Source organism: Vicugna pacos, chromosome 22, assembly GCF_048564905.1.
Source record: "Vicugna pacos chromosome 22, VicPac4, whole genome shotgun sequence".
Classification (NCBI taxonomy): Eukaryota; Metazoa; Chordata; class Mammalia; order Artiodactyla; family Camelidae; genus Vicugna; species Vicugna pacos.
The window spans coordinates 14,555,360-14,577,046 of NC_133008.1; the positions used below are offsets into that span (position 1 = coordinate 14,555,360).

The following is a 21,687-nucleotide window of genomic DNA, read 5'->3' on the forward strand; positions in this document are numbered from 1 at the left end:
TTCGTTCAGAAAGGCCACTTTATTGATGGAGATAAGACTGAAAGGCGCTCTCCACAGCCCTCCCTCACTCGCTTCGGTGGCTTCACTGGGCATCTGAGACCCGTGGGGGCTGCCTGTCGCCAGCATGGGCCGGGCCATGGCCCAGTCAGCCCCACGCTGCCCGCCCCACGTCAGGCGGCCACATACAAACACGTCACAGCTCATGAAGATTTGTGGGTGCACCTCAGAATCCCCCAAAAGGTTCCCGTGCATTTTTTTTTAATATTGTACAAAATATGTTAAGTAGGAAAGGTCAGCTGTGCTGTGACATTGGCAGGACGTCCTTTGAGGATTACCGTCCCCCAAACATTACTTCTTATTGCAGTGAAACCTCTAGAAGGTAGAGCTGTACAAAAAAAAAAAAAAAAAAAAAAACTAAACGATTTTATTTTAAGAAGAGCAGTAACTTAACACTGCTTTAGTTCTTTTAAATTTTCTTTCTCAAAAATACATTCCTAAATATACAAACTATACAATCTTGTTGTTGTAATGCTGGTTTTCTGTTTTTTTTGTATGTGTGTTTTTGTTTTTGTTTTTTTAATAATAATAGAACCCAAACTAAAAAATCGGCTCGTCTTCAAACCAACAAGAGTGCTGGAGGACTTGTGACTCGGTACCTTCATATAACACCACATAAATAACTTTAGCCACAGTCTAGGTTCACAGCGTGGTCAGTGGAACAAAAGAAATACTTTTCTGGCGATTAGACGTCGTCCGCAGAGAGGGTTGGGATATTCATCCGAGGCCGGGTGAAAAAGGCCATCTTCTCCCTGTGAAAGAGGCCAGCCCTTTAGAGCTGGGTTTTCAACCCCACTTTACAGATGTTACAGGCAGAATCCCTCTCTGTCGTGGGGCCGTCCTGGGCACGGTAGGATGTTTAAGGGCATCTCTGGTCTCTACTCACCAGAGGCCAGGAGCGCTCTCCCTCCCCTTCCTCCAGTTGTGACAATCAAAAATGACCCAAGACACTGCCAAATGTCCCCAGGATCCCCAGATCATCCCTGGTTGAGATCCTCTGCTTAAGGGGACATCAGCAGAACCAGCCATCTTCAGTTCTAATCAGAGGCCTCTGGAGTCTAAAAGGGCCCTTGGGCCACTTGCACTGTTTGGCTTAGATTCCCAATTGGCTAAAACCTAAGGGATGTCAATGTGGTTATAAAGATTACAGTCTAGTTTACATGTTCATATTCCACCAAGGAATTTTTTTTTGCACATACATGATCACGGGTATCTTTTCTGAGAGAACATCACAAGACTAAATGCAAAGCACTCTGTGAACAGGAGGCCCCCCGCCACGTGGCATGAGGGGCCCTCCTGTGACACGCCTGGGTCCGGTGCCGTAAGAAGGCATCGCCGTGAGATCCCGGCAGGCAGCAGGCAGGGCTAGGGAGGCCCGGCAAGCATCCGTCACCCCCAGGCTTATTTATCATCCAGCCAATCCTCCGCAATTACCAGGGATGGAAACGCTAAGAGGCAAGGCCAGAGCAGGTGGCTCATTCATTAAACAAGAGGATCGGACAAATTAGCTTGAGTTGTGCGGGGACTGATAAAGACGGGCGAGGGACAGCACCGCAGACCGCTGGGGACGGCTTGGCCGAGGGTGAGCACCTGCTACAGTGGGGCATGTGGGGCGGGGAGCAGGGACACCAAGGAAAGCAGGCAGGCTGAGTAGGCTGGCTGTGAGGGGAAAGGCGGGTTGGCCAGGCACCCGCTTGCTGACCTGAAGGACTGCACCTCCGGGGGCTCCTTACAGCTCTGGCCACGAAGCCTGTGCACGTCCTTGGCGGCCGTCCTCATCATCTTGTCTGTCTGAAGCTCGCCCTTGTGCTCTGCTCGGTCCATCTGTAGGGCAAAGTGAGGTAGCGGGGAGTCTTTAGGAGGTCAGCCAAGGAGAACTTTCTAGCACAAACGAGGAGTCCACTGTGAAAAGTTTGGGGGTCACCAAACAGGCAGCCTCACTCTTCTTGTCCCACCGCAGGATCCTCTTGATTGCAAATGATGAGGGGAAGTGACCCCACTGTCTGTCAGAAACGACAGGTTTCTGGGGCCAGGGGACTGAATACCTGTGGGGACCTGTCGGCAGAAAGGAGACGAGGGCTGCCTGGTGAAATGTGTGCTAAGTCTCTAACCCCCAGGGCCACTGCGGAAGGTAAAGTTTACAACGACCTCTCTGTTATAGAGAGGATGCTAAGGCTTTCGCACGTTAAGAAACTTCTTTCATGTCAAACAACTAAGATACGGTGGAAACCCAGTTCCCTGTCATGAAGTTTTGTTCAAGGTTTTTAGGTATGTTACACCTCTTCCTCCTGATGCAAAACCTATAGAAGCACTTTTGAGAACAAACCAGAGAGCCCTAAAGTATCTATGCAACATACCCTTAAAAATGCTGCATGAAGACAGAATTTTGGTCAATGAAGCTACCATTTAAGTAGCTCTTTAATAGTTCATTATCAGACAATCATAGATGTACTTTTTTTTTTAATATTTGAAAGGTCAGTTTTTCTTACTTGGTGCTTCCTTAAGGCAGGGCACATATGTACTTATTTTCTTACCTCTTTTTGCCTTTGCTACTAGGAAGCTCCAAAATAAATGTAATAGACAACTACCATTGGATTAGGGATATATTTCTTTCTTTCTTTTCCTTAAAACTTTCTCCAATTCTCTATTTTCCCTTAATGCTCTTATTATAAATATATTTGATATAAGTAATGAATAAGAAGGAAACAAACGTTTCTGGAACTTCTGAATTACCAGAGTCAACTGAAAACTCCCACATTAGTCCAGACCTAAGAAGCCCAGCACCACTTTCCTGCTCTATCACCACCTGCACTGAGAACTGGAAATTCAGCTAATGGCCTTCCCAACAATCCAGGCAGGCGCCCTCTGTAAGGTGCTCTTGCACTGTTTGGCTGTGTGCAAGAAAACTAGCAAAAGTCTGTCATTCCCACCCTGGGCGGCAGTCCCGGCAGCTATTACAGGAATGAGTCAGACGGCCTCCGTGTGTTTTCTCTGTGGTGTTTACTTCTTCACTATAGTCTGGGACCTGCTAGCTCAAGAGCCACACTGGTGTCAAAGTCAAATTTTTACTCATCCAATTATTTTAAATGTAGCTCAAACAAGCAGATTTTGTAGCCATTTAGAATCTGCCGGCTTTGCATGCCCCGCGAAGCTGCACCCAACAACTGCTAGCTTTAGACAAGATAAACCCCAGGCTATGAAAGACCCCAAAATGCTGTTGCTTTGGAGTTCTCCAATCCAGAGACTCCTCATGGGGCTCTGAGTGACATCACCTGGATACACAGGCCCCCCTCTCCCCTGGGGGGGGGTCCCCCTGCCCTCCTCCCCTCTAGGTCGTGGCCCCAGAACAGTTGCCCTTGGGAGTTCTCAGGCAGTGAGGGACTTCCCTCGCAGGCAACCTTGTGAAAGCATCGTGCGCCATGGCCATTTTGTGGTTCTTTCTCTTTGAGCAGTGCTGGGATCCCTCAGACTCACTATACTAGGGCAGAGACATAAGCAGACCTGTAGTTCCCGGCATCTCCATCAGGACAAAGCCCTGCCAGGAGCCGCTCCTCTCCCCTTTGGAGACGCCTGCTCTGCGGGACGGCAGGGGCAGGCACTGGGGCAGGTCAGTGTTCTGTATTTACTCCGCTAAAATGTGTGCCCCAGCACAGATTAGGTACCCAATATGTTGGATGAAGGACTGCCCAGAGGAATAAGCGAATAATAAGGCTCTGCACAGTTAAAACACGGGACTGCAGCGAAAGGACGTGGCAGCCGGTGCAAGACTTAATAAAGTTCCCTACCAGGCGGAGGGATTCCTGCATCCCTTTGCTGAGGTCTGTGCGGGGTCCCAGGAACGCTCTCAGGGGGGTCACAGGACTTCAGGACCCCTTCAAAGCCCTGGCCACCCTCCATGGCAGCTCCGGGCCCTCTGCACCTGCGGAGAGAGCGACCTCCCTTCTCTCGGCGCCGCTCACCCGCTTCTCCAGCATCCTCAGCAGCAGGCGGAAGCGCTCATCCTCGCGCAGCCACTGCGGGAGCTCCTTCTCCCCGTGACTCTTGGCTTGCTCCAGCTGCTCCTTGAGCTCCTTCAGCACCGAGATCTCCTGAGTCAGCTGGCTGTGCCAGGTCCTGGTCGCTTGCAGGTCCAACTCGAGGTCCAGTGAGGTGCGGAGCAGGCGCTCAGCGCGCAGGGATTTGACGGACGAGGGCTGCGAGGGGTGAATTGGTCGGTTTTGACTCGTTACTACAGGGCCGGGTCCAGTGGGCCCACACGACCCCTCCTCTGACACCCCAGATGCCCTCCTTCATTCAGCCGCAGGCTTCCACTCCCTCAGAAATGGGGCTCGCCTCCCCTCTCGAGTCTGTCTTGATTTCTCCTATGTCTACAACTCACGCGATTGAGCCTTTTCATGCCCCAGGCACGATGCTGGACACCTTACTTTTGCTACCTCAGTTCATTTTCACAACCCTCTGAGGTCCCGACTGCTACCCTCTGTAAGGACCAGGCTCCCAGAGGTTAAGTCACACAGATGATAAGTAGTCAAGTTGCGATTCCCCCGCCTCCACCCAAGCACCTGCTCCAGAACCCCCCCCAGCCCCCCACTCCCTCCCCAGTGCTGTTTCCTCACTCTGTGTCCTCAGCATTGACACTCTCCTTTACTGGGTTCTCCTCACCATCCTGCTCTGAAGGAGCTTCCTCAATGCAGGCGGGTTCCCCCTGGAGAGGGGAAGACCTGTCTTCTTGGCTTTGTGTTCCTGTGACGGACGCCTATTATTCCTGCAGGTCCAGCATCCATTTCTCTAGCCTTAGAGTGACAGCACCCTCATCTTCCCTGGGGGAGCCACACTTCCTCCGTGCTCAATTCCATCTAGCTCACGTGGGGCTTCAGGGCTAGGAAATGTGACCTGTACCTGGCCACGCAGGATCTCAGTGATGGCTTCTGGGTGAGTATGCCACCTAAGCCCAGCCAGTTAACACTCAGTTCTGGCACTTCTGCTGAGCTACTGGGGAAAAGGCAGCGTCTTTAGGCAGAGGTTGCTAAGCCAGCAAGATGCAAACCTAGAACGGATCATGGTCATCTTTACCAGCATATTGGACAGCCCCGTTTAAGAATTAAGCCATCTGTTTCTAGAACATTTTACTATTCGACCTTCCCACACTAGCGTGTGAGGGTATGCCAGTTTTTCTCAATGTTTTTTAGTTTTTTACTTGTTTCAACTGGTGTTTCTCTGATTATTATCCTGGTTGGTCGGTGTGATTTGCCACTTCTTTTGTGAATTGTCTTTTTAAATCCTCTTTGTGTTACTGCTGGGATGTATCCTCTTATTACTTACACTTTAATGTACTTTAATGCAAATTGTATATTACTACTTGTAGATCACTAATTAAATATATATGACTAATTAAAAAAAAAGATTAAGCCATCTGGAGGTAGCAGTGCCATGAGAGGGGGAGTGAGGCTTGATGACACTGTTTCAGTTCCTAGCTCAATCCATGCCTGAAGTTAGTCCAATATCTTAGAGTTTTCCATTAAATGAGCCAATACATTCTCTCTTTCACTTTGAAGCTATATTTGAGTTGAGTTCTTCAGTTATCTCTATGTAAAAGATATCGATCAAATACGATCAACTCTCCTTCTATCCGAAAACACTAATGATTAAAAAAGGATAACTAAATAACTAGGAGACATACGCGCCCTGCATAATCCCCTCCCCTTCAATGTGGGGGCGGATATGATGGGATATCACCTCTATGATTAGGTGTAGCTAATCAGCTGAATTTGAGTTAAGCAAAAGAGAGATTATCCTGGGTGGGCCCGACCTAATCAGGTGAGCCCTTAAATGATGAATTGGGCACTTCCTGGAAAGAGATCTCCTGTTGCCTTGAAGAAGCAATGCATGTTGTGGAGTGGACCACTAGCAGCTGTGAGCCGCCCCTGGCCTGCAGCAAGCAAGAAAACACAAGGGAAATGAACCCTACCAACCTGAGGGAGCGTGGAACATGAATCTTCCCCTAGTTAAACCCGTAGATGGAAATGCAGTCAGTCAATGCCTAGATTTCTGCCTGAAAAGACCCTGAGCAGAGGATCCAGCTAACCTGTGGCTGAACTCCTACCCATGGAAACTGTGAAATAATGAATTTGTATTATTTCAAGCTGCTAAATTTGAGGTAATTTGTTACGCAGCAACAGAAAACCAACATAACGCCCAATAAAGGGATTTGAGAAGTGGTACATAAGCTATGACTATGAGACTTATCCTTACTTAAGGCTGGCAAGCATCCTTTTAGGAAGATGAACAGCTCAGTGCAGAAGTTCTATGATGCTCTTCCAGAGTGACCACTGTCTGGTCTGTGCTTATAAATGAGCAGGGCCAGGAAATCCAGCCAAGTGATGTCTGTGACTGGAGGTCTTGGAGCAACAAATGAAGATTCTTTTGCTTTGCTCTGACCGATGTCCAGTCTTAGCAACCTGCCTGGACAGGCCGAAGCAGAGAGAGGTATAGCTCGGACAGCAAGTGGAGGAAAGACTCCAGTGCCCGAGGGCCCTGGCCCAGCCCCTGGGCTTCTCTGTTCCTCAGGATATAGTTAGGACCTGATGGAAACGGGTCAGACCCGCCATCAAGGGTTCCCTTGGCAAGTCATCCCCTTGGCTGAGGGGTAGAGGAGGTGGACATGCAGGAACTTTCGTGGGGCCTGCCTTGCAGGTAGTGAGTTGTAGGACGTGCCAGGGAGTAAGCGGGAGCTTCTGCAGTACGTTTCGCCGGGAGTGGGTCATGGAACACCAGCTCCAGAATGCTCCAAGGAGCTTATCAAAATGCAGTTTCTAGGCCCACCCCAGCTGCCTGGATGAGACCACCTGAGTGTGGCCTCAGAACCTGCATCACCCACACACTCCCAAGGAGACTCTCAGCGCTCCGGAGAGTGCGGCACCAGCCAGCCACAGCAGACGGAGTTGGGGTCGGGGGGCCAGAGGGGACAGCTGGCCATCCTTGGCATTTGAGGCATGTCCACATTCTCCCACAGTCCGCACTCTCTTCTATCTGCATTGCTTCCTTTCTCCTGCTCTCTCTAGTTCTTTCTGGACATGTGTAGGGGAGGGGTGGTGATGGGCACAGGTCCCCCTCCGGGTGCTGGCTGTCAGCAGCAGGCCTGCGGGAGAGGCGGGGGGCCCGCCCCTGCTTGGGGCTGTCAGCACACTCCCCTTTCTCTGCATGTTCTCTTTCGCGTTGCTCTCTCTGCTTTTCTGACATTCTGACTCCTGGGTTTCTTCTAGTTCGGCAAACTCACCAGAACCGTTGTTAAGTCTGTGTTGAAAGCCCAAAGTGAGGAGGGCCCCTCTGTACCTCCTGCAGCCCTGCCTGGTGAAAGTTCCTATCAGGAGTCGGGCCTCTGCCTAATGCTGCCCACCCGGGTCCCTCTGCCAAGTCGCCGTGAGGAGGGGTGAGATTGCTCTGCGGGGACAGCTTGTGGCCTCTCCCCTTGTGTTTCCAGCTGGACTGGGAGGAGCCCATTTGCACCTCCCTGCTTCTGGTCGGTGTTCAGGGGGACACCCGGCGTCTCTGCCAGCAGGGAGGGCTGTCAGAACCTTCAATTGCTCAGCCAGCCAGCCAGACGATGAGCAGAGTCCTGCGTGAGGCAGGGTCCCATCGGTGACTGTGATGTCGTGGGCTGGTTTATTCTTAGTGACTCTGATTTCCACCCAAGAAGATGAGGCCCAGTGTGCACGCTCCTGATCTAACCTATTCATCATAATAACAAGGTTACATTTATCCTCTGGCACTCTTCCCAGTCTACCCAGGCCTTATGGTTTACCAACTTCTGTTTGCAAATACTGCCGTGCTTGCAAAGTGACTTTTTTCAAACCAGTGGCTGAGAAGAAATGGTCGGACGTCAGGGGACGTGTGTGCAGGACACACCAGGCTTGGGGAAGTGAGGGGGGAGCAGGTGCACACACAGCTCCCAGGTGACTGTCTTACCCGTTTCATCCGGACGCTGCGCCGCTCCAAGGAATTTCGAACAAAAGGAGGCTTCTTGGACAGGGTGGAGCTGTCGCTGTCACTCCGGTTCAGCTGCAAGAGAAAAGTAGCGGGAAGCTAATCAAGGTCTGAGTGCATTGGTCAGGCACCTAGGCTTCCGTTTCCATGCACCTTCCTCTCCTCTCTAGGTGAACACTGCTGAGCGTGCACTGAATGATAAATGCTGCTATGTGCTCAACATTCCATATCTCCTGTAATCCTTCCAGCAACCCCAGGGCGGGGAGCATCACTGCCTTACAAACGAGGAGATGGAGAGTTGGGGTTATAGAACCTGCCAAGGCTGGTGAGCCAATAGCAGCACAGAGGGGTTGACACCAGGCAGTGTGACTCCAGGATACAGTGACCCCCTTGACCTACCACGTTAAGGCCTATTTGCATCAACTCTTCCCTGTCACCCATGGAGCCTGCCCTTATGGCTCAAATGGAGCCCCTGTCAAGGCTGACAGATACATGAAGAAGCAGCCCAGAGGCAAAGCCTCAGGGACCGTGTCCTTGGAGAAGATGGAGCAGACGCACTCTGCGAGGGCCGTGCTGGTCACAGCGCTCCCCTCCTCGGCATCCCTTCAATCACTCAGTTATCTGGACTCTCCCCAGGGGGCTAACATTCCTCCTCCAGGGCCAGACCTCAGGGCTCTGGTCCAGGTGGATGCTTTTCTACTGACAGTGCATGCCCCCAGCGGAGGAGCGGAGAGCGAGGTTAGGGAGGGTGGCACGTCCCAGGACGTGCGAGGCGGGGCCGTCTTTCTGGAGTCGTATTTCCAAGTCAGTGGGATTGCCACGGGCTGATGCTAGAGTCTGTTTGTTCTGGCAGCTGGCAGCTCACTGCGGCGGGTCTCTTCTGAGAAGCTGTCCACGTCGTCACTTTTGTGGTTATTAATCATTATTAGTGATCCTGATATTGATAGTCCTGCTACGCTGACGAACACAGCAGCCCCAGGGATGTCATGGATCAAACAGCTACCACTCTAGGCAGAGTCTCAGCCGGGAGGGGACACAGACAAGAGCAACAGCAGTAGCAGCCCTGCGAGGTGCCACGGGCTTCATCCTTTGTCGGCAGCTTGTTCTAATCTTCAAACGATCCTAACGGAAGGAACTGAGGCCCAGAGACACTAAGACACTTTTACAAGCCACACTGCTGGGAAGCATCAGAATAAGATGCTCCAGGTCCAGTCTGTCTGACTCCAAGGCCACGTCCTCTCCTGGCCCCCAGGATGCACATTAGGGCTCGGAGATGAAACTTACCTACAGACAGAGGGGTGGGCCATCTCGACCGGGTGGAGTCGTGCAAGTGGACCGGCTGGGTATCATATCAGAAGGGAGCTTTATCCCACATTATTTCAACCCAAAAGTGGCACTCAGAACGTGGGTCACACGGACTGGAAACGTGGATCAGGACAATCCATTCTTATCTTTTTTTTTTTTTAACAGAGGGAGGTAATTAGGTTTATTTACTTAGTAGAGGTACTGGGAATTGAACCCAGGACCTCATGCATGCTAGGTATGCACTCTACCACTGAGCTACACCCTCCCCTGGGACAATCCATTCTTATCTCATAGTTGTTTATGCGTTAAAGACCCCGGGATGAAAGAGTGATGAAAGCTACACTCAGTTCTTAAACTTTTCTTACAGAAAGATGTTCTAATGCATCTGATCTCAGGGTAGAGAATATTGTTGCCTTTCCGTTATTTCCATTTAATAGCGAGGAAAACTGCTATTAGGAGCAGAGAGGTGAAATAATGGAAAGTCACAGGGAGAATTCCAGCACTGCTGATAAATGTGTAGGTGTTAAAGACACGGGGGCTGCGGGGAGCTGTCACAGGAGTACAAGGCACTGTCCCTACCTTCATGGACTTAGAGTCCAGTGTAGGGCCAAGCTCGGGAAACTCACCAGGTGACACGGGCCAGGCTACGGACCAAAGACGGGAGATACCCAGCAGAGGGCACTTGGTGTGCAGATGTGTGGCATCAGGCCAGGAGAACGGATTACTTGTATTCAGAAAAAAATGCCCTGACTTTCTGCATCCATGAAATGGAATGAACACAATTTGCCTTGCAGGGCTGTTTGTAAGATTAGATGACACAGCAAATAAGGTTTTTTGTTTTTTGTTTTGGCGGGGGCGGTAGTGAGCAATCTAATTAGCATGTGAAACTCTAGACTCTGGGTGGGGAAATCCCCACCCCATGACTCCTGATGGGAGACAAAGCCCACCTTCCACTAATGAAGCAGAGGAAGTCCCAGAGTCTTGCTTTCATGGCCTCCCTTGCAGCTAGAAGCAGGCACAGGACTAGACTTTGACAATTAAATGCAACTGTCCTGGTCTTTGAATCAGAGCCTGGTAAATCAGACCTCTGCGACTGAGCCACGTGGATTTAACCAGGCTACTCTCTTCCGTTCCATGAGCATCCGTGTTTGTCAGTATCTCAGGAAGAAGCCCTTGGTGGTGAGCAGTGGCAGCGGCGGCAGCAGCAGCCAGAGCTCCCACGACCTCTCGCAGCGGCAGGAGTCTAGTGGAGGAGGTGTCCATGCTGCCCCAAGGCAGTGGGGAGTCCAGCCAGGGCCCCGTTCCACGGCGGCACTCTCGATGTCCTCCCCTGACCGTCTCTGTGGCATGGTTTTGGTGGTGGTCTAGTTGGCCTTGTTCCTGCCTCATTTCTGAGGCTGGTTCTACAGCCTCCTGATGAATACATGAACTACTCAATTTCCTTTCTAAAAACTTCTTCCTTGCATATATTGATCACAGTCTGTTTCTGTTGCTTGCTGTTAAGAACCCTGACTGGTACAGGACTTGGTACTAGGGAGTCGAGTGCTATGAACCACAGACTGGAAGGCATGGAGCTGGCTGGCTCCTGGAGGCAGGATGCAGCACAGCACAGACACCAATATTCCCTGTTGGGAATATGATAAGGCTCATTCTGTGCATGAAAAACGGGGATACACTGTTACCTGTTGTGTCTTGGGAGACAGACTGCCTGCCTACAGAGTTTTAATGGAAATGATAGGAAAAAAAAAATTAAGATATTGCACTGTTGGCTACTTCTCGTGGCCTTCAGTAATAGTCTACAGGAAACAGATGAGCTGGGGCTGAAGTGTAGTTAGAAAGCAAAGAAGGAAAAATATATGGCTTTGCCAAGAAAGGCCCTTTCTGCCTGTGGCATGGGGTCCTTAGACTGCGAATTTCTTAATCTGCAGCCCAGCAGGGTTGGAACCTGGTCCAGGTAATAGAACAGGGGAAAGGTCCAGTACAGTGCTGGGTGCATTACAGGTGCTTAATAAATGGGACCGGAGCTCTCTGTTATTCAAGGATGCCCATCCTGGAAAAGGCCACTTCAAGTGAATCCATTTACACAGGAGACCAGAATTTCATAGCAAATATTGAGGAGGAAAGTCCAACTTCTTAGTTAGAAAAGAGAAACATTTTACAAAAGTAATATTTCATGTCTTCCATGTGGCAAAATTACAACTGCATCCTAATCCTGATGAAAAAGGACAAATCAAACGCTCATTCCCTTTAGTGTGATTTTGCTAACCAGTAAGATCCTTCCCTTTGTGTTTGATTCCACTGCACCTTCATAAAGGCGGTAGTTTCGCCAAAAAAAAAAAAAAAAAACAGATTATCCATTTTCCTAAGGGCTTTTCTAAATCCTTCAAATTATTCACATTTGAAACACGGAGAGGATTTTCCTCCTCCTCAGCTCTGCACTGGCTTAACTGCAGGATTCTTCACTTGCGATTCAGGAATTCCCTCATGTTAAAACCACATTCAGGGACTGCAGGAAACCCTGCGCCTTTCGCCAAGATACACAGTTACGTTGCATGTGCTCATGTTGACTTTTCAGATGCTTAGAACCTCAACCCTGCTAGCTGGAGGTCTGACACAGAAGGGAGGGGTTTATGTTAATTCTGGGAGGGACTGCGGGGAATGCTTTTGTGGGGACTAATTTGATAGGTAGCCAGGAAATTAGTGAAACTGTCATGTTATGAAAAAATTAGCTCCTCTACTCAAGTGTATTAATCGTCAGACTTGGATACCAAATATCAAATATTGAAACCACCATATCCCATCTCCCTCCCAAATGCCAGTAGGCAGGTGGGTGGCAGGTTGATGATGGGGGTGCCTCCCTTGTGACGACTCACTGGAACACTAGGCAGGAGGGTTCTGTTTATGCCTTTTGTTACTGCTCACGGGTTCTGCATGGCAGAGGGCAAGGAAGGATGCTGACACGTCATTTGAGCCTCAGTTACAGGGTCTGGTTCTGCAGCCCCAGCAACCAGCATGACTCCTCAGATATGGGAAGGGCGCAAACCCTCCGTTCCCAGAGGGCTGGCAGAGAGAGGGGGTAGATTCATTGGAGAGCCAACCAGGGGTACGTGGGAGCCAAGCCTACTTCAGGGCTTTGAAATCCAGCAGGGTCTGCAAGAGCAGGTCAGCAACAGAACTAGGTTAAAGAGGACCAGGTGGAGGCCAGAGTAAACTTGAGGGCGCCCTCCCCTCCACTCAGCCCGGGGCAGCGGCCCCCACAGCTCAGTTCCAGCCAATTGTCACCAAGACAGAATGTGTAGCTCGTGGTGCCAGACAGCCCTTTTTTTTTTCCCCCTCAAGAGAAACGGGAATTTAATCTTCATTTTTCTTTTATTTTTAATTGAATTTCCTAAGTTTTCAATGTTATCAAAAAGTTTGATTAAAAAAACCCTTAAACCCATGACTAAATAATCCTGGTCTGCTGCTCTTGTGCAACCCCAGGCTGCATGCTGGACTCGCCCTGGAGGAGGAAGAACGTCCATCAGGGACGGTGAGGGTCAGTCTGATCCCAGCAAGCGGTGTGGAAGGGCAGGGCGTGGACACGGAGGGGAGATGGGTCGGAAGTAGGAAAAACTGGCCATGCACTGGTTACCAAGCCTTTCCCACACTGTAGCGAATTCAGTCCTTAAAACACCCCCATGGAGTCAGTCTATTAACTCCACGAGGAATGTGAGGCTCAGAGACGTTAAGGCGCCCGAGGACGCTGGGCAGCGTGCGCGGAACCGGGATGCGCGCCCAGAACCCTGGGCTCCCGGCTACTCCGCGGGAAGCGGTGCTCTGGGCAGGGGGGATGGCGCCCGTGGCTGCTTACCCGGCACACGTACTGGCTCTGAGGTCCCGGGGAGAAGGTCTTGGAGCGGATGATGGTGCTCCCTCGAAGAAACGGCCCTGGGGCTGGCGTGCCCACCCGCCGATCCTTGGGCCGCACGACCGTGGGAGACGGGGCCGGGGTCTCTGTGTTGGTCTCTTTGTCCACCTGAGGAAGAAGCCACAGCTCTGAGGCCACCTGCCAGGTCCGCAGTGCCAGCCACCCAGCCCGAGACTCACGGGGGAGACTCCCCACCTGCTCCCCACTCCTGTCACCTGGCCTTTGGCCCTCAGACACAGCTGGGGGCTTTTGAGGCCCCAGCCCAGCCAGGACGGCACCCAAGGCCCCGAGTGCCAGTCCCCAGTCCTCCCTGACACCTGTAGGCTGGGGCTGTGGGAGATAGTGAGTCTCGCACAAGCTCACGTGAGCAGTGGAGGTACCTCCAGCACGGATGTCCTGGACTTCACACCCTCGAGACTTAGGCGTCAACCACATTCTGACAAAGCCACACCCAGAGCCTCGCCACCCCAGCCGAGAACTGCTAATGTCTCCTTGCAGCTGTGGGGGCAACCCGCCAAGCTTGTTTTTAAGCTGGGTGGCCAGGTTGTCTATTGTCCTTTTACAGCAGTTACCAGCAGAGATAAGCAAACAAAAACACCCAAATGAAGGGCCTCGGTGAGTCTAAGCAGTGCCTTTGTGCAATTTTGAAAAAGGCACCCCACTCTGGCCGGAGAAACTGCAGAAAGACCGCCCCTTGGTGTGGAGCAGTTAGAAGGCAGGCCTGGGGGTTTCTTCCAGCTCCCCCACCTCCCCGGGTCAGGCCCCTTTGTGCAGTGCACAACCGGCAGCTCCACCCTCACCGGCCCTGCTCAAACACAATGGGGTGCTCTACTGCCAGGAGGCCTGATGGTGGAAAGAACACGAGATCTCTTGGAGCATGAAGCCTGTTCTAACAGGTCACCCCAGTGCAGCAGGGAAACAGGAGGCGAGAGGAACTTGACTAGACACCCCCTCCTTTCCCATCGCATGTCCAACAGATCTAAGCGGAGAAGTCCATTTAGAACCCATCTGCAAGGACGGTATTCCTGTGTCCATTTTAGAGACGAGAAAGTGAAGGCCTGAGAGGGATGGAGTCATCCGCCTAGGGTGGAGCAGAGCCAGCATCTGAACCCAGACCCTTCTCCTACACAGCTTGAGGTCTGCCCAGAGAAACGGGAACTGCACAAGGCAGGAGAGATGAGGGGGCCAGTCAGCCTCGCAAAACTGCCTTACTGTTGCCAAAATGACCCCAATTCCAGACAGGGACACTCCTGCATGACCTTTTGCAGGTCACCACACTCTGATGCTAGGACTTAATGCCAAGCCTTTTCTGACTGCTTGGGCTCAAGGATTGAGGGCTGTTTCCCCAAGACAGCCCTCCCCATGTCCCCGGCCCTCCTTACTTTTACCGCCGGGCATTCGTCCATATCTGGTGAGACTTTCTCAGCAAAAACGTCCTCCTCTTCCCCCTCCTCCTCCTCGTCCTCGTCCACTGCTGCCTCATTCTCACTCGTCTCCTCCTCGTACCTCCTGTGATGACAAGGCACCTGGTTACCCACAGCGCCCACTCTGATCTGCTCACCTGCCTTTACGTGCATCCAGGGCAGGGCTTCCAAGCATTGTCAGGACTGAGGACACATCTTTTAAAAAACATCCATTTCAGGGAGGTACAATTTACATACAACAAAATGCATTTCCAGTATGTATAGTTTGATGAGTTTTGAGCAATGTGTTCCCCTGGGAAAGTGTGACCACACTCAAGATCTAGAATGCTCCATCACCCGGAAGGGCTCCCTTGTACCCCTTCCCAGTTACCCTCTCCCCACCCCCAGCCCACCACTGACCAGCGTTCTGTCCCTACAGATTAAATCAGATTTTTCCTGCATTTCATAGAAATGGAATCAGACAGGATGTGCTCTTTTGTCTCTGGCTCCATTCTCTCAGCATAATGTCTCTGAGATTTGTCCATGGCGGTGCATGTTACCCATCGTTCACTCCTTCCTACTGTTGAGTAATGTTGCATTGGATGGAGACACTACACTGTTTAGCTGTGTATCAGGCGATAAACATTTGGTTTGTTTCCATTTCTTAGCAAGTATGAATAAAGCTTCTACTGACATTTACCTACAAGTCTGTGGAGACACAGGATTTCATTTCTCTTGGACACTGTATTCGTTTACTGGGGCTGCCATAACATAATACCTCAGACTGGCTGGCTCAAATGACAGAAATTTATTTCTCACTGTTCTGGGGGCTAAAAGTCCAAGATCAAAGTGTTGCAGGTTTGGTGTCTTCTGAGGGCTCTCTGTTGGTGGCTTACAGATGGCCACCTTCTTGCTGTGCCCTCATATGGTTTTTTTTCCTCTGTGTGTGCACCCCTGGGGTGTCTCTGTGTGTTCAAATTTCCTCTTCTTCCAAGGACACCAGTCATATCGGATTAGGGCCCACCCTAACACTAACTGCCCCATGTTAACTGGATTGGCTCTTTAAAGACCCTGTCTTCAAATACAGTCACATCCTGAGGTCCTGAGGTCAGAGCTTCAATATATGAATTTTGGGAGGAAAGAATTCGACTGTTTTATATATATATATATATATATATATATATATATATATATATATATATATATATCTCAAAGTAGAATTGCTGGGTCATACAATAAATTTATCCTTTTAAGAAACTGATGAACTGGTCTTCCAACATGGTTGTGCCATTTTATGTTCCCACCAGAAATGCTATGAGAATTCCAGTTCCTCATTTACACTTGGCACTGCCAGTCTTTAAATTTAGTCATTCAGCCGGGTGTGTATTCATATCTGCTTGTGGCCTTAAGGTGCACTTTCCCGTTGAGAATATTTTCCTGCATTTTTTGGCCATTCATATTTTCTTTTGCAAGGTGTCTGCTAGAATTTTTAGCCCATTTAAAAATTGGGTTGTCTCTTTACTACTGAGTTGTAAGAGTTCATGATATAGTCTAGATATCAATCCTTTGCAAATATTTTCTCCACGTCTGTGGCTTGCCTTTTTCTTTTCCAAATGGTGTCTTCCCCAAGAACAGAAGCTTTTGGTTGTGATAATGTCCAGTTCATCAGTTTTTCTCTTTAATGGTTTGTGCTTTTTGTGTTGTACCTAAGACATCTTTCCCCATCCCCAAATTGCAAAGACTTTCTCCTGTATTTTCTTTCAGGAGTTTTCCAGTTTCAACTTTTATATTTAGCTCTATGATCCATTTCAGATTAAAATTTGTACATGGTGCTCAAAGACTATTTTTTTTCTATACAGATATCCAGTGGGGTTCCAGCACCATTTGTTGAAGAAACATTATTTTTGATGACACTCTTCATAACCATCCTTTCCCCTCGGACTTCAGGGTTGGAAGGAGTTGGTGTGACCAGGGCATGCATTTATTAATCAGTCATTGATCTCTATTCCCATCTTTACTTTCCAAAGACATACATAACCGCTAGGCTTCTGATCAGCAGGAGACAGTACTGCCATACTGAGCTGAAGGAATTCCAGCCCAAAGCAGAGAATCTGACATCTAGTTAGTTGGCTCAGGGAGACTGTGGGTAAACATCAAATCTCCCTTAGGATTTCCCCAACAGGGAGAACAGATCTTGGCTCTCTGTCTATCCCCAGCCTGGTGATGAAAACCTCCCTCACACTTAGATGGGAGCTCTTGCTATGGAGGGGCCTCTGCCCGCCCTCCTTTGCTCCCTCGGCCTCTTGGTCCACGTGGAGAAGAGCCTTTAAATGTGGGCACTCGCGAGGAGTGCCCCGTGAGGATTCTGCAGATGCCACGTGAACCAGCAGTGACGGGGGGCTTGGGGAGCTCCAGGTGCTGTGCTGAGGCCTTACGACCACGCTGAAAGCGACTCTCAGCTCCATTTTACAGATTCAAAAGCTGAGGACCAGACAGTGGACAGGGCTTGTCCAGTGTCACCGGCCGCTAGGCGGGACAGCCAGGTTTCCAACCCGAGTTTCTCCAGCTCCGCTAAGCGCTCAACCGCACGGGAAGTCTTCTTTTGTGACTGAGAAGCTGATCTAAATATTTTCCAGGAAGAAAAAAAGAAAATCCATTGTAAAGAGAAACACATCTTTTCACCCTTTGGCAAAGTGGCCAAAATAATAATAATAAATAAAAATAATACATATGTATGTGATAATATCAAGTGCTGATGAGGGTTTGGGAAGAAGGCACATACCCCTGTGGGAAGTGTTAATTAGAGCAGCCAATTTACTCTCTAAAGTCAGTTTAGCAGTATTTGCTAAAATAAAACCAGTACATATTCTTTATGAAGTCCCGCTGTTTGATGATGTTGACTGTCAGGTTGTCGGTGTGGGGGTAACTCTCGATCCCTGCTGGTGGGAGCTTTTACTAAAAGTACACTCTTATCTGAGAATGATTCTGTAAGGCCTAATAAAATATAAAACACACATGCCCTGGGGCCCAGCAAGGCACTTCTCAGCCTCTGTCCTCAACACACACACACACAAGCTGGCAAGGATGCACAGGCAAGGGTTATCACTTTAGCAGTGTTTGCGATGATATTCTCCTATATTTCCTAATGCTCTAAGAGTTTCGTTTTGCCTGTGGATTTTAAAAAAGATCCAGTCCTCTGAGTATATGCACTAAAGAAGCCTAAACAAATAAAAGGAGGGAGTAACAAAGGCACCCCCCCTCCCTTGGGTCTTGGGTGCAGGGGAGATGGGAGCCAGTCTTTGGAGCCCTCCATACTGGACTCCAGGGCTGAGCCGGCACCACAGAGCTAGTTAACATTCCGGGACCAAAGGAAGCCTCCAGGCTGTGGGGGAGGGACTGCAGATGGATTCACCCCAGGGATTCCCAGCCCTCTTTGTAAGTCAGTGTCTAGGGAAGTTTGAATGGCAAAGGGTAGGGGAGAGGGGGCCACAAAGGGAGAGAGAACAGAAGGCGGTTGCTAGGAGATGATGTGAAAAGTCTCAGCACAAGCTTGGAATCTGGCGGAAACCACTGATCTTGTGCCAGGGTTTGGGCAGACAGGTCCTGGGCCTATTTCCGGCACCAGACCAATGCAGTGCGCCAGAGAGAGGGAAAGAGAGGGAGATGGAGGGAGAGAGAAGTAGTGAGAAGGGAAGAGGGAGGCAGGAAAGAAGGGAGAGAGGGAGAGAGAGGGAGAGAGAGGAGGAGGCGGGAGGGAGGGAAAGGGAAGAAGAGCGGGGAGAGAGAGACAGACAGGAAGGGACAGAGAGAGAGAGAAATTGAGACAATTTAGAGAAAACCCTAAAACAAATGAACATACAAAAATTTAGGAACACTGCCCTATTCTTTATCAACATGGAGGAATAAACAGTAAAAGAATAATAGAGGGGGTCACCCGGGGGCTAAATCCAATCTCCTGCCAGTTTTTAGACAGTCCAAGGTGCAGGCTACGAATGGCTTTTACATTTTTAAATGGCTGAAAAAAAAAATCAAAAAGAGAATGACTTGTCATGACATGTGCAAATTATGTACAATTCAGATTTCGGTGTCCATAAACCAAGTTTCAGGGACAGAGTCCCGGTGGGCGGTGTGTGCACATCCGTGGCCGCCTTCACACGGCGACAGCAGCGCTGAGTGGATGGGACAGAATCCGCACGGCCCCAAAAGCAGGCATTTTCTACCCGGCCCTTTGCAGAACACACGCGCTGACCCCTGGAGTAAAACCTGCTAAGGAAAGACCCCTTCCGAGGCCAAAGGTATACTTTGGGGCTGGAACAGAATAACACAGAAGAGTCACTGAGTACTTCCTGTAGGTCTGGGTCTGTGTTAAGTGCTTACCATGCATACTTTCTTCAGTCTCCAAAATACCCCAGGTGTGGAGGCTATTCCTTACATCTGTATCTCACAGATGGGGAAACAAGGGTTGGGGTCAGGTTCTCAATCCAGGCTTCATGTTAGAATCGCCCAGGAAGTGTTTACACCTCTTGGTGCTCAGGGCTCACCCAGACCTAGGATCCCACAGGGAGCTGGCTGAGCGAGACTCCGAGCCCACATCTGTGAATTCAGAGCACCCACACTCCAGCCCAAAGACATTTCCTCCTAAGCGGAGAGGTTCAGAGGCTGGGCTCCCCTTCCAGCAGGTCTCCAGCAATGCTCTTCCTTGTCTCCCTGGTAAGAATTTCTACTGTCGCTTGAGCACCTACCATGAGCTTTGCACAACTTTCTCACTGACTTTTCCTTCAGTCCCTTCGGATCACCCCGCACAGTCGGTGTGATGTCCCCACTTCTCAGCGGAGGATCAGACCAGGTCAGAAGGACTTGCCTGACAGTGTTTGCTCCTAAGGGGCAGGGCAGTGAGTGGGAGGAAGCACAGAGCGGGCTTCTGGGGAGCTGGAGATAGTCTGCCCCTCGATCTGGGTGCTGCATTCACGGGGAGTTTGGTTTCTGAAAATCCACTGAGCTGATGTGAAGTTTTCCGTATGTATGTTATGTTGCAATAAAAAGTTAACAAATGCTCTGCCTAAGGTCACACAGAAAAGGTAGGATTTGAACCCTAGCCTACATCACTGTTTCCTAAAGTGCGTGATGCGGGCCTTCTGTCGGTAAACAGGGGACTGCAGAACGCGATCACACAGTGAGAAGGCTGTGTCCTGCTGGCTTTCCCTTCAGACCTGCTTCCATCAAGGAGGGAGTCTCTCTTGGGCAGCAGCATGCCTTGAATTCTGCTGAAGCCCTCACCAACCTGCCTTTTTAACAACAGGAGAAAAGACCTTAGCTTTAGAACCTTGGCAAGCAATGCACCCAGCTCGACTTTAACACTCTTTTTGTATTTTCATTACGTTTAATCTTCCCAGTTACTTGCTAAGGCAGCTTTGACTCATGGACTAATCCATTCCTACTTTCTTCCTTAGTCACAGAATTCTGATTTTTGTACCAACTAAGAGGACTCACTTTCCAGTTTCTCTTGCAGTCAGGTGGACCAAGTAGTAAGCTCGGCCAATGAAAAGCAAATGAAAATTGCTGGGTGGGGTTTGCAGGAGTGCTCCTTGGGTTAAAGGCACGCAGGCACACTCTGTTGTCTCTCCTCTTTCCTGATGCCTGCCTGATGGCTGGTGACTCGGCAGCCATTCTGGGCTTAGCAGCCTTGATGATGGAGGTCACACAGTAAGTAAGGACAGCAAAGCAGAATGAGAGAAAGAGCCTGGGTTCCCAGTAATATTACAGGGCTGACAGACGAGCCTTGGATTCTCTTCTCCCGTTCTTCTTTTTAAGTAATAAAGAAATAAATCTCTGTCTTATTTAAGTCTATTATTTCTGCTTTCTATTCCCAGCAGTCAAATGCAATTCCTTACTGAGGAATCTTCGATTTTTAGCAGATTGTATTTATTTTCCAGTTTTAGTGTCATAAAGCTTCTTAATTTTTTTTTTAAAAACCAAAATAAATGTAAGTGCATCAAGACAAACACTCGCAGGAGAACACTCCTCTTGGTTGCCCTGGTGTTTGGGGATCTCATCCCTGGGCCCAGGTCCAAGCCAGGTCAGTTCCCAGGGGAGCCCTCACTTACCAGCTGTCTTCCAGGGTCTGTGTGCTGTTCCTTCCCTCCTGCCTCTTCTCCAGCTCCACGGCTGTCTGTTCCAACAGAGCAGACACAGCATCCTGAGGAGACAAAGACATGCGTCCATCTGGGCACTGTGGACATAGCCCCACCTGGCAGGAATCAGAGCGACCGACCCTCCCAGTGAATGGAGGGTAAAATCGAAGACCAGAATCAGTCTTGCCGTAAAGTCACATAAATTGGAAATACGGTCCTTAGTTCTTCTAACTGACCATTCTCCTGAGAACAACCCCTGTATGCATGGGTAGAGTTTGGAAGCCAGCTAAGTTTAGTGTTTGAGTGAGACAGAATTACAGGTCTCCGGATGTAAGGAGATCATAGCGTTGTAAAGGGAGACCATCCCATAAACCATCAGCAACAAGACAATCTGTGACTGTGAGAGAGATAAGTACTGGGTGTTTGGGAACAGAGGAATGGTGGCAAAGCTAGCCTGGGGAGGTTGCATTCAGGGAAGGCTTCCTGGAGGAAGAGCATTTATCCTGAATGGTGTCTACAGTGAGGAAGCCTGTGTGAATTGAGGAAATTAACCTCTCTGGGACTCAGTTCCTTCTAATAACTACTCCACCTCGGATGCCCAGCCATCTCCAGTTCTGGGAGAGGCTCTTCCTTCCATCCAGCCAGGTGTTGCATTTGCAGAAGGGCATGGAGCTGTGGCCTGGCTCACCGTGCTTTCAGGCCCCGGGGTGGTGGCCACGGCTCCTGCTGACTTGGGCTCCCTGCTCTGTTTCTTCAAGTACTTGTAGCTCAGGAGGTTGTACCAGCGAGTCGACCTCTCCCCAGACCGGCAGACCTCAGCCAGGCTGATCTGGGCACCTCCCTGTTGAGGAAGGGAGAAAAAGAGAGCATAAGTTGGGGGGGGGTGTGACAAGGTGTTGAGGGA

General features: G+C 50.0%; 1 protein-coding gene across 1 annotated transcript in view; it reads right to left on the reverse strand.

The window, feature by feature from the left end:
- Positions 1 to 21,687, reverse strand: part of WWC1 (WW and C2 domain containing 1) — a 132,790-nt gene continuing 111,103 nt past the window's right edge. Inside the window, exons 16-23 of the mRNA XM_072947257.1 lie at positions 21,472 to 21,624; positions 20,757 to 20,848; positions 14,632 to 14,758; positions 13,193 to 13,357; positions 8,020 to 8,112; positions 4,017 to 4,250; positions 1,760 to 1,881; positions 1 to 809 (exon numbers count right to left, since the gene is read on the reverse strand). Of these exons, the coding sequence (XP_072803358.1) occupies positions 743 to 809; positions 1,760 to 1,881; positions 4,017 to 4,250; positions 8,020 to 8,112; positions 13,193 to 13,357; positions 14,632 to 14,758; positions 20,757 to 20,848; positions 21,472 to 21,624 (1,053 nt within the window). The 3' untranslated portion in view covers positions 1 to 742. The remainder of the gene's footprint in view (positions 810 to 1,759; positions 1,882 to 4,016; positions 4,251 to 8,019; positions 8,113 to 13,192; positions 13,358 to 14,631; positions 14,759 to 20,756; positions 20,849 to 21,471; positions 21,625 to 21,687) is intronic.